Here is a 13234-nt window from a genome sequence, read left to right as displayed (position 1 = left end):
CACTCGTCTCATCAGGGCTTTCCATAGGTCCCATCCTGAGAAGGTATGCTCTGAGTGTCCGGAGTCCACTCGTAGAAGGAGGGGTACTGTCACCACCAGACATCTGAGAAGCTCTGACAGACGTCCTTCAGAACCTCCTCCTTGAGGTTTCCTTTTGTTTTGCTTTCATTTTCTCACCTCGTTAGCCTCTCTCAGCTGTCATGTAGTTGCACTGATTGCATGCCTTTAAATCCCTCCCCATATTGCGTCACTTTGCGGTTTACATTACTTCCTGGAGTGTGTGCATGCTGATGCTACTACTGAGTCTTCTACAGATAAGTTTTGTTCGTTCATTTGTGTTTTCCTGTTTGCTGGATCCCAGGTGACCCTGACTGCCTCCGTATCAAGTGTAGGGAGCCGGTGGTCGTGTCCCCTCACTATTATAGGGTGTTCAGGTGTTATACAGTCGAGGTACGAGGATATGCGATCATCTACCATTGGGAGTTTCGCATAGGCTGAGCAGTTAGGGAGAGAGCCAGGTCTAATGCAGGGCTCTCCCTTTTGTTCCTTAGTTTTGGATCCAGTCAGTCGGATCTTCATTTTGTGTCTTCTAGTTTTCTGTACACCTTCCATGACATATATAATGTCTTCTGTTTGGTCCTGACCTGCCGCTTGGCACTCACTGGAACTACACTTTGGTTCTGGTTCATCAGTTTGTATGTCTGATGGCTTTAAATATGAAGTGCTCTGTTCAGAACTAAAAAAAATAACATCCTCAGCTTCATCAAGACTTGACGCTTGTAATACACTGCTACACACTGAGTCATCAACTGGTACATTTTCTGAGTGTAAACTAAACTAATCGGAACCAACAGAAATATCTTCTTCTGCACTTTTATCAGGAACATACTCAGGCACAGTGTTAGCCACCGAGTCTGAGGTATTGGCTTTTTTTGGTTTCTTGATAACAAACCGATCCATACTTTGGAATTCTGTATCTCGCAATTACTCTTTTCAGGATAACAGACTGTGTATCTTCCAAGTTTAAAATAGTCAGAAAAATCTGTATTTGAATCTAAACTAACTATTAATCAGTAGTAGGCAGTAGACATTTGACCCTTTAAGTTAGATGATACAGCTGAGCCGCCCTGACCCTGAAAGTAAATGAATAATGCCTTGAGTGAAAAAAAAAAGCTTCAGCCTGATGAAGGGAGAAGAAATCATTTTTTAAACTTACTCTACCTGGCTGCCGCCTGGAACCCGTTCTGGGAGAAAACGCCGGGCTCTGCTCTGACACTGTGCTGTCCTAGCGTTGCCATGACTCCACCTCTGCGTGATGTCACAGAACGCGTGTATGTGAATGCGTACGTTACAGGCAGTTGCGACTCTAGGAACAATATATAGGGGGGGGGCACTAATAATTAACACCACTTAATCATACTACAGAAAAAAAAAAAAAAAGTATATATATAAATAAGATTACAAAATACAAGAGTATTGCGGTATGCAGGGAATACCTTTTTATTGTACTATCCTAATACTTAAAAGACAAGCTTTCATGAGTTTTCCTTTCTTCCTCAGTAGGCTTGAGTACTCAGAAACAATCTATTCCTAAGGGTGGGTTCACATTTGCGTTATGCCATTCCTTTATAGGTTCCGTTTCAAACGGAATATAACGGAATGGCCAGATGGAATGCAAAACGGAAACCTTTAAAAGGCATTCCGTTTTGCTCTGTCCTAAAAGAAGTTTATGAGAAAGCATGTCAGGAAGCAGGGGGTGTTACCCCTACTCTGGGACCACGGGCACGGCGCAGGGCACGGGTTCCCCTTCAGCTCGGTAGAACACCTGGTGCCCGAGGTGCGGGTGCACGGCGTGTGCGCAGTACACAGGCTGCTCGCACATTTCCGGGTGCATAGAGTTCCTGCATTATCCGGCTGTCAGGTGTGAGCCTTGCTGAGGGAGATTCCCAGTACACACCTTCCACCTTCCTCGCCTGCCATTGGTTCCTGGGGAGGGTGGTTCCTACCTTCCCTGGCTATAAAGACCTGGCCTGAGCTCTGGTTCATTGCTGAGTTATTCCACCTTATGGTGAACACCTAGCCTCCCTGCAGATCCTTCTATTGCCTGTTGTTTCTTTGTATCCTTCCCGGCTACTGACCCCTGGACTGTCTTCCGCCTTGAACCTTCGCTGCCTGCCTCGACCCGGATTGGACATTGACTACCCCTCTTGGATTATCCCTAAACTTGTACCGCATTCTGGGCTGTCAGCTGCTTACTGCCAGTGGGTTCCTCATCCCACTACTGGCTCCCTGGGAGGTTCTGACAGAATAACTCAGCCTTCACCATGGAACCCGCAAAAGCAGTGGATCCCATGACGGCCATGACCCAGCAACTTAACCTCATGACGCAGGCCTTCCAGGAGATGCAAGCGAGTCATGAGCACCTGCTGCAGAGGGTTGCCACACAGGAGCAGCGCATCGCAGAGCGCACCGCGCTACCACCCTCGCCTCCCCCTACGCCGGCGCGCACCCTGGAAGTGGTCTCTAGCGAGCCGTCAGTCAGCCTCCCTGAGCGGTTTTCAGGAGATCGGAGGAAGTACCAGCTCCTTCATCATCTCCTGCGAGCTGTTGTTTTCCCTGAAGCCACGTACATATGCCACGGACTTCGTCAAGGTACGCACGGCAATTTCCTTGCTCTCAGGGCCTCCCCAGACCTGGGCGCACCAACTCCTACTAGCCGATGACCCAGTGCTGGCATCTTGGAAGTCCTTTGCCGCAGCTATGCAAAGACTTTATGATGACCCCCTGCGTTCTTCAACCGCCAGGGGTACCTTGCGCACCCTCCGCCAGGGCAGACGTCCAGTGGAGGATTACATCATGGAATTCCGTGAGGTAGCCCCGGATACGGGCTTGAACGAGGTGGCCTTGATTGACCAATTCCGCATCGGTTTGTCCGAGCAGCTCAAGGATGAGCTCGCCCGCATTGGGGTGCCGGGCTCCTTGGGGGGCCTGATGGACTCAGTAACCCACCTGGATCGCCGCTTCCGGGAAAGACGACAGGAGCGACAACAGACCCCGCCTCTAACGGAGCGCCGGTCGGAACCCTTAAGGCTTCCTGTTCCTGTGGCAGCAGACGGTAACCAGGAGGAGCCGATGCAGATCGGGGCTGTTCGGGGTCCCCTGTCCACGGTGGAGAGAACCAGGAGAAGAACCTTGCATCTGTGTTTATATTGCGCAAAACCGGGCCATTTCCTGAAGGACTGTCCCATCAAACCTCCCGAAGGTAGGCCGGAGACACCCACGGTATGCATTAACCTACCTATGTATAACAACTCGTCTCATCTCACCATCCCTGTTTCCCTGCAGCTGGGCAACAACAATATTGATCTCTCTGCCATCATTGATTCGGGCGCAAGCAGCTGTTTTATGGACAAGGATCTGGCTTCCCAACTAGGCATCCCGTTGCGCCCTAAGAAGAACCCATCCCAGCTGCATCTGGTGGATGGCAGCACCCTAAAGACGGGACCTATCGCCATGGAATCACATCCCTTGTTCCTCCGCATCGGCCTTTACCATTCCGAGAAGATCGTGTGGGACATCGTGCCTTCCCCCTTGTTTCCAGTCATTTTAGGCATCCCCTGGCTTAGGAGACACAACCCCACGATTAACTGGACCTCTGGCTCCATCACCTTCACGCCCCCCTCCGGTTCTCCTGTTCACGCGTCTCCGGCTCCAAGCCCTCCTACGGTTCTGGGCACCGTTGAACACAGACTACCTGACAAATATCGGGACTATGCAGACGTTTTTGAAAAAAAAGGAGCAGACGCCTTGCCGCCACACAGGCCTTATGATTGCCCCATTGACCTGCTCCCTGGAGCCCCACTGCCGTACGGGCGCTTGTACAATCTGTCCGAACCCGAGACCAGGGCCCTGAAGGACTACATAGAGGAGAGCCTAGCGAAGGGGTTCATCCGTCCCTCGACCTCTCCAGTTGGGGCCGGCATCTTCTTTGTGGGGAAAAAAGATGGGGGTCTCCGGCCCTGTGTCGATTACCGGGCCCTGAACGACATCACCAAGAAAAACCGGTACCCACTCCCTCTCATTCCCGACTTGCTGGACAGAGTCAAGGATGCCCGTTTCTTCACCAAGATCGACCTCCGTGGGGCCTACAATCTGATTCGTGTCAGGGAGGGGGATGAGTGGAAGACAGCATTCCGCTCACGGTTTGGGCACTACGAGTACCTTGTCATGCCCTTCGGGCTCTGTAACGCCCCTGCCACATTTCAGTGCTTCATCAATGACGTCTTCCGTGACCTGTTGGATACCCATGTTGTGGTATATCTGGACGATATCCTTGTCTTCTCCAGATCACTGCCACAACACGAACGGCATGTCAAATCGGTGCTCCAGCGTCTGCGGACCCACAGTCTCTATGGCAAGCTTGAAAAAAGCACCTTCGAAGTCTCGTCCATTGAGTTCCTGGGCTACATCCTATCCCCAGGTCGAGTGGAGATGGACCCCAGGAAGATCCAGGCCGTCCAGAATTGGCCTGTCCCCCGCAATCGGCGGATGGTGCAGCAGTTCATTGGTTTTGCCAATTTTTACCGCCGATTCATTCAGAACTTTTCAGCGATCTGCGCTCCCATCACTGCTCTGACCAGGAGCAACACCCTGTTTGAATGGACCCCGAAGGTCCAACAGGCATTCCAGCACCTTAAGAGGCTGTTCACACAGGCACCTATACTGGTACAACCGGACGCCTCTTGCCCGTTTTTTCTGGAGACCGATGCCTCCGAGGGGGCTATCGGGGCTGTTCTCTCCCAGGTCCAAGGGGAGAAGCAGCTTCTCCATCCCGTTGCCTTTTATTCCCGCAAACTCACCGGGGCCGAACGCAACTATGATGTGGGTGAGAGGGAGCTGCTCGCCATCAAGGACGCCCTGGAGGAATGGAGACATTTGCTGGAAGGAGCCGAAAACCCTGTGGTGGTGTACACCGACCATCGCAACCTCGAATATCTCCGCAGTGCCAAGCGACTGCGTCCTCGACAAGCCAGGTGGGCTCTCTTTTTCTCCCGTTTTCGCCTCCAGATTACCTATCGACCGGGATCCAAGAACGGCAAGGCTGATGCCTTGTCCCGTATGTGCTCCTCCGAGGCCGATCCTGCACCTCCGGAACCGATCCTGCCAGCCGCATACTTTCTAGCCACCCAACACTCCTTGATCGAGAGGATCCGACGGGCCAGCATGCCAGCTCCAGAGGAGGCAGCCCATCTGCCAATGAAGCAGGGGCTTTGTTACCACCAACAGTGGATCTACGTCCCAGTCTCCCAGCGACTGCCTGTACTACAGCATCACCATGACCACCCCACAGCAGGCCACCGAGGTAGGCGCAACACCATGGAATGCATCCTACGTCAGTTTTGGTGGCCCTCTTTGGCAGCCGACGTACGCTCCTTCATAGAGTCTTGTTCCGTGTGTGCACTCTACAAACGTCCCACCTCAAAACCTGTTGGGTTATTACAGCCTCTGCCAGTGCCAACCCTTCCATGGCGCAACATAGCCATGGATTTCATTGTGGACTTACCGCCTTCACAAGCCTGTACCACCATCATGGTGGTGGTGGACAGATGTACCAAGATGTCCCACTTCATTCCGACCTCCGGTCTCCCGACGGCCCAAAAAACCTCAGAGTTGTTCCTCCAACACGTGTTCCGGTTGCACGGGCTCCCTGATTCCATCGTCTCAGACCGGGGCTCACAATTCACCTCCCGCTTTTGGACCCAGTTTTGCCGTAGCCTTCATATCACTCGCAGCCTGTCTTCTGCCTATCACCCCCAGTCCAATGGGCAGACCGAAAGGACCAACCAAACTCTCGAACAGTTCCTTCGCTGTTACACATCCCATCTACAAGACGACTGGGTGAGCCATCTCCCCTTCGCGGAATTTTCCTTCAACAATCAGCTTCATTCCTCCACCGGGCTCTCACCATTCTATGCCAACTATGGCTATCATCCCGCAACTCTCCCGGATCTCCCCCTTGATGTCCCAGTGCCTGAAGTGGCTCAACGGCTCCGGCTCCTACGAGAACTGAGGCGGACCCTAACGCAACAACTCCAGGCCGCTCAGCAGCGGCACAAGATGCAGGCAGACCGTAGACGCACAGAATTCCCCAGGTACAAAGACGGGGACAAGGTGTGGCTTTCCACACAGCACCTCAAGCTGTCCTGTCCCTCCCGAAAACTGGGACCCCGTTACCTTGGTCCCTTTGAGATCGTGAGTATGGTCAACAACGTTGCAGCCAAGCTCCAGTTGCCTACTTCCCTGGGAATCCACCCGGTATTCCACGTGTCCTTGTTGAAACCACACCGTGCCAACCCATTCCCGGACCGGGCACCTGCTCCACCACCTCCCATCCAGGTGAATAACGATGATGAGTATGAAGTCCAGGAGATCCTGGACTCCCGCCGCCGGCGTGGGGTCCTGGAGTATCTCATCCACTGGAAGGGGTACGGTCCCGAGGAGCGTTCCTGGGAGCCCTTGGGGAATGTCCATGCGGCCGCCAAGGTGCGGGCGTTCCATCGGGCTCACCCCGAGAGGCCTTCCCAGGGTCGCGTCCGGAGGCCGCTCCTTGGTGGGGGGCTCTGTCAGGAAGCAGGGGGTGTTACCCCTACTCTGGGACCACGGGCACGGCGCAGGGCACGGGTTCCCCTTCAGCTCGGTAGAACACCTGGTGCCCGAGGTGCGGGTGCACGGCGTGTGCGCAGTACACAGGCTGCTCGCACATTTCCGGGTGCATAGAGTTCCTGCATTATCCGGCTGTCAGGTGTGAGCCTTGCTGAGGGAGATTCCCAGTACACACCTTCCACCTTCCTCGCCTGCCATTGGTTCCTGGGGAGGGTGGTTCCTACCTTCCCTGGCTATAAAGACCTGGCCTGAGCTCTGGTTCATTGCTGAGTTATTCCACCTTATGGTGAACACCTAGCCTCCCTGCAGATCCTTCTATTGCCTGTTGTTTCTTTGTATCCTTCCCGGCTACTGACCCCTGGACTGTCTTCCGCCTTGAACCTTCGCTGCCTGCCTCGACCCGGATTGGACATTGACTACCCCTCTTGGATTATCCCTAAACTTGTACCGCATTCTGGGCTGTCAGCTGCTTACTGCCAGTGGGTTCCTCATCCCACTACTGGCTCCCTGGGAGGTTCTGACAAAGCATAACGGATCCGTCTGGGTCCCCTTATGCAAGAGGGAAAACAAAGTCCTGTCGACAGGATTTTGTTTTCCGTCTTGCATAACGGGAACGAGATGGATCCTTTTTGATTCCCATAGACTTTAAAGAGGACGGACAGCAAACGGAATGCCTCTTGTAGAGTCTGCACTGTACGAGAGAGAGATAGCAGTGGCTGTGAAGGGAAAAGTTCCAGAGCACACAATGACAGCCCCAGAGCCTTTCTGCTGCCTGACCAACCGTATGCTTCCACCGTGACAGCCCAGCCTGCAGGACATCAGAGAGGCCTGGGGTCCACATTACAGCACCACTACATTTACATTTATTTATTATCAAAAAGCATTATACATAACAAAAATAAAACTGACTAGGCTCCAAAAGCTAGGGAACAAATGGGTCACCCTCTATCAATCCCAAAAAAGAATTTCCCTACGCTGCTATGCCCATGTGCATATCTCAATGGTAGATATTCACATGCCCACGTACCTAAGCTGAAACACACTGGACCAAACCCTCAGCAGTAGGGGAAAGGGAAAGAGACTACCAGCTCCTTCAGCCACCAAAGGAGCTAGCGTCACTCTAGGGGCCTAGTAAAAACAGACACAGAAGGAAAAAGGACTTATCTTTAGATGAGTTGGAGCAGACAATCCACCAAAACTTCCAGCACACAAACAAGGAAGCACTATAACACTGCATATGGGCATCTGTGGATGACACTCAGCTGTTATGGGCATCTGTGGATGATATACTGTTATGGGCATCTGTGGATGACAATATTATGGGGGCATCTGTGGATGACGCACTGTTCTGGGCATCTGTGGATGACACTGTTCTGGGCATCTGTGGATGACACACTGTTATGAGGCATCTGTGGATGACTCACTGTTATGAGGCATCTGTGGATGACACTGTTATGGGGGCATCTGTGGATGACATTACTATGGGTGCATCTGTGGATCACGCACTGTTATGGGCATCTGTGGATGACACTATTATGGGGACATCTGTGGATGACACACTGTTATGGGCATCTGTGGATGACACTCCACTGTTATGGGCATCAGTGGATGACACATGGTTATGGGCATCTGTGGATGACTCACTGTTATGGGCTCCTGTAGATGACACTATTATGGGGGCATCTGTGGATGACGCACTGTTATGGGCATCTGTGGATGACACACTGTTATGAGGCATCTGTGGATGACACTGTTATGGGGGCATCTGTGGATGACGTACTGTTATGGGCATCAGTGGGTGACACACGGTTATGGGGGCATCTGTGGATGATGCACTGTTATTAACAGTGCGTCATCCACAGATCCCCCCCATAAAAGTATCATCCACAGATCCCCCCCCATAACAGTGTGATCCACAGATATCCCCTTAATAGACTGTTAAGGGGATATCTGTGGATGGCACTGTTATGGGGGCATCTGTGTGGAATCTGACACAGATGCGGGGAGATCTGTGGATGACACTGTTATGGGGGGCCGGGGGAATCTGTGGATGACACATATACAGCAGCATCTTGAGCTATATATGTGTCACCATCCACATATATCTTCCCCCCCCCCCATAACAGTGTCCCTGACAGTGACTGACCACCAACAGGGGTGGAGGCCGGCAACTATTGTAAGACCCCACCGTTCCTTATGTAAGTGAGCTTATAAATAAACTTGTGCCAAGTTGTACTACTATCTAATAATCTATCACTAACGTACTGGCACAGTCAGGACTCCAGATAGTATTCGCATCAGTTTTTCACAATGCATAAAAGACATCACCATCCATTCACTGGGCTGGCAGACAGGCTCCCGCTCTTCAAACATTCAAACTAAGCGGCCTGGCAGCAGCGTAACGTGGCATCACGCACTCCATCACGCCGCACGCGCATGCTCCTCCCACTTTATTAATGAAGCAGGCGGAGCAGGCGTGTGACGGAGTGAGTGACGTTATGCGGCCAGCCGCCGGGAGACAGAGTCACGGAGCACAGGAGCAGTGGATACACTACAGTATTATACTCATCGTCAGTCGATGTATGTCATACATTGAAGCTGTGCGGACACTAGTGCGGGGCTGGCAGGCGGCAGTGCAGGGGGCGGAGGACAGGGGTGTGGTTAGGGTGTGCCCAGGCACACCCGGCACACCCTGTGTGCACACCTATGAGCGCTGCTCTAGCCGTTTTAATTGTCTAGGGCAGCGCTAAAGCTCGCCCATCCATGCCGGTGACGTCACTGGGCTTCCTGGCAGCCCCATGGAGAGCCCGGTTCGTCACATGAACTCCTGAAAATGCCTTTGCCCTGTGCGATTTAGAACAGGGCAAAGGAGAGCATCAGAGCATGAACTGCTCCAATGCTCAAGTCAGGGGAGCTGCCTGGGTGAAAATGGAGGAATGTCCGGACATCCCGGAGCTCTGAACCTGGACATCCCCTTTAAGATGCACTTATTGAAATCACTGCCAACGTTTTGGTCTGTCATGGACCTTGTTCACGGTCCAAACAGCATAGAGAAATGAGGTAGAAAGACGCCATCCTTCTACCTCATTTCTCTATGCTGTTTGGGCCATGAACGAGGTCTGTGACAGACTGAAACGTTGGATGTGATTTATATATGTGAATCTTAAGAATTAAATAAATATTATTTTTTATTGAAACTTCAAGTGCCGTGATTCTCCAAGTCCAAACCCCATTGTTTAACCCCTCAGATACGGGGGCAGCAGGGGCTCCAATCGGTTACCATAACAGCTTGGGGCCTGTTAAGGCTCCCAGGGCTGTCATAGTAACCTCCTAGCTAAGCTCTACACAAGGCAAAACTGAGCATGGAGCATGTTAAAGGTTTTCTGTCACTAGAATTAACCCTATAAAACTGGCTGACATAAGCTATGTGCTAATGTCAGCAGACCCCAATTGTACTATTTTTATGCTTATGAGTGCCCTGGTTACGTCACAATTTTAACTTTGATTATATACTTATTCGCCTCTAGGAGCAGGGGGGGGCCTTGCTCCTGCTCTTAGAGGGTCCATTCTCCTACCTCAAGTCACGCCCTGCCGTCCTTGATTGACAGGGCCAGGCAGCATTTGTCTCTTCCTGCCAGCCGTGTGTGCTAGGACTGCGCAGGCACAAGATTTATCCAGCACACAGCGTCGGTGGAGAAGACAAATGCTGGCCCTGTCAATCAAGGACGGCAGGGCGTGACTTGAGGTGGGAGAACGGAGCCTCTAGGAGCAGGAGCAACGCCCCCTTGCTCCTAGAGGCTAATTAGCATATGATCAAAGTTAAAATTGTGAAGTAACCGGGGCATCCATAAGCATAAAAATAGTACAGTTAGAGTCTGCTGACATTAGCACATCGCTAATGTCAGCCAGTTTAATAGGGTTCATTCTGGAGACAGAAACTCTTTAAAATCCTTTTCACCCTAAAAGATCTCTATTAAGGTTCATGCACCCGAACGTGTGCCGCCCGTGCCATGCATTGGCAACCGCAACTATGTTTGCCTGATCACACAAACCGCACTATATTTAGCTGCAATTACTTTTTAAAATTTTTATCAGGTATGAAAAGTAATAAAATAGTCTTTATGTCAGTCATCAGAGGAAAATACTTCTAGCTCCATCCACAAACTCCTCGTATGGCATGTTCTACTTGGTTGTTTCTCAATGTATAGATGAAAGGGTTCAACATTGGTGCTATTATAGTGTTCAGGACTACTGCCATTTTGTTGAATTCTACAGTAGATCCACTAATGAAACGCAAACACATGAAAACAGAGCCTGAATAGAATATTAAAACAAGGATAAGGTGGGAAGAACAGGTGGAAAAAGTCTTCCATCGCTGCCCACTTGACCGTATTTTACAAATGGCTGAGATAATAAGTGTATATGACACTGTGATACAGAGAAGGGATCCAAGAACAGTAAATGAAGAAGCTATTAGATTTAGAAGATCAATTAGGCTAGTGTCTTGACAGACAAGCTTTAGAAATGGATCAATGTCACAAAAAAAATGCTGAATAACATTAGAACCACAAAATGGTAGGTTAAAGGTAAGAATAGTAGCTGGTAAAGTATCTGCAAAGCCACACAACCAAGAACCTGCAGCAAGGTACAGGATTACTCTATGGTTCATCACAGTAACATAATGTAAAGGTTGACATATTGCCACATACCTATCAAAAGACATAACTGCTAAGAGGAAGAAATCAACGGAAGCTAATACAAAATAGAAATAACATTGGAAAACACAACCCCAATAGGAGATTGCACGGTTGCCAAATCCAACAATGGACAGAAATTTTGGTGTGATTGTTGTAGTGACACATATTTCTACAATAGACAGGTTGGACACAAAGAAGTACATGGGAGTGTGGAGACTTGGACAATTTAATGTTAGAGCAACTATGAGAATGTTTCCAGCCAAAGTGATCAAGTAGGAGACTAGAAGTAGTGAGAAAATGAAGATCTGAAGAGATCTAGTATAATGTATTTCTATTAGAAGAAAACTTTTAGTAGTATTGAACATCTCATCAGGGTTTGGTTTTACAATGGTCACTGTCATAGTCTCCAGAAGAATGAAGTAGCTGTTATAGTACGTGACTTATACCTGAAATATGAAATGTTTAGTGAGCAACAAAAGACATTGTATAAACATAATAATAAGAACGATCTATAAAGAAAGCCAACTTTCAACAGAGCCTCTGATAAATGAGAGCTGGAATGTGGTTACTCGAATCTAGTTGGAATCTGCATTCTTTGGTTTTCTTTTAAAATATTTTTTTACGATTTTAAAACCAAGAAGAAATATAAATTTACAATTTCATCAATTACATCAAATGAGTGGTGATAGGTTAAAGGTATTACATATGAAATATTATAATGACACTAATAACTGACAACAATGTAGAGTAGGTGTCTTGAGATGGCTGCTCATCAAGGTTCATCAGCTATTGCATTCTTGTACAGTATAATTTGTAATAGCCACTACTAACATGGGAGATGGAGGTTCAAGGAAAACAAAAGTTTTCCTACATTTTCATACATTTTAGTTGTGAAATTGTACAATATTAGGCAGGTGTAAATTTAAAGAATCTTACTGCTGAACTATGTTCTTTATGAATTTAAACAAATGCACTTTGACTCACAATATCACATGGAAATGAAGCAAACTTGCAGCACGGTGGCACAGTGGTTAGAACTGTTGCCATGCACTGAGCTTGAAGAGAAAAGGAGAGCACAGCTTCATAAGAAGGAATGTTTTTAAATCGTGGTAAGCTTGTGTGTTAGAGCTTTTCAACTGGAAGGGTTGCGCTGAGGGTGCAACACCCGATACAGGCCTTCTCCTTCCAGGCACGTCATGCAAAGCTGTTGATATAATGAAGAAGAGAGCACGAGATACATTGGCAGCGCAACCAGGTAAATCCAGTTACATTGTAGTGTTTGAATATCCTTATTGAGGTTTCATCAGACCGAAAACAACAAATGTTTTCTGAAACCAATGCTTCAGTCATTTGTAGGTGACCTCCAATTTTCTCTATCTTGACTTTGTCACTAGTGTTGAGCGAATCGAAGCATCCAAAGTGGAATTCAATCCGAAGTTTTGGAAAAATTTAATTTGCCGGAAAAGCTAAATTTTCTTGCGCTTCGTGGTAACAAATCAGATTTTTTTCTAAAATTGCTGCTGCACGTGTTACAAAATGAAAGTAAGAAGCCCGGAAATTAGAGATGTGACAAGCACTCATGTGCTAGGGACAGTGTTGTTACAAATACTTAAAAAAAGAATATTGGTGAGGTAGAGTGTAAGGACAATGCAAGGAGATCGTAGAGACAGTTTTTAGAGACTGTAGGAAGAGCACAATAAAAGCATAGGGAGACTGCAGGGACAGTGCAGACTCAGTGGAATCGTCCTGTGCATCTTGTTCACCTACTGTACTATTCAGACTTAATCTGTTTTGTTTTAAATACACTTACTGTGAATGGTGTTGGATCCATTTTTTCAGACATAAAAAAACTGATCCAGCGCCCATTGACTTAC

The 13234-nt window shown here is 49.0% G+C and overlaps 1 protein-coding gene across 1 annotated transcript in view; it reads right to left on the bottom strand.

Moving 5' to 3' along the window:
• The window catches only part of LOC122928248 (olfactory receptor 6C75-like), a 42044-nt gene extending 30283 nt beyond the window's left edge, over window positions 1-11761 (bottom strand). The window contains exon 1 of the mRNA XM_044280894.1: window positions 11177-11761. Coding sequence (XP_044136829.1) covers window positions 11177-11761 — 585 coding nt within the window. The remainder of the gene's footprint in view (window positions 1-11176) is intronic.
• Between the last annotated feature and the right edge of the window lie 1473 nt (window positions 11762-13234).

The sequence above is a fragment of the Bufo gargarizans genome, chromosome 1 (genome assembly GCF_014858855.1).
Source record: "Bufo gargarizans isolate SCDJY-AF-19 chromosome 1, ASM1485885v1, whole genome shotgun sequence".
Lineage (NCBI taxonomy): Eukaryota > Metazoa > Chordata > Amphibia > Anura > Bufonidae > Bufo > Bufo gargarizans.
The sequence above is the reverse complement of the archived record's forward strand: the minus strand, read 5'-3'. Positions and strand labels throughout refer to the sequence as shown.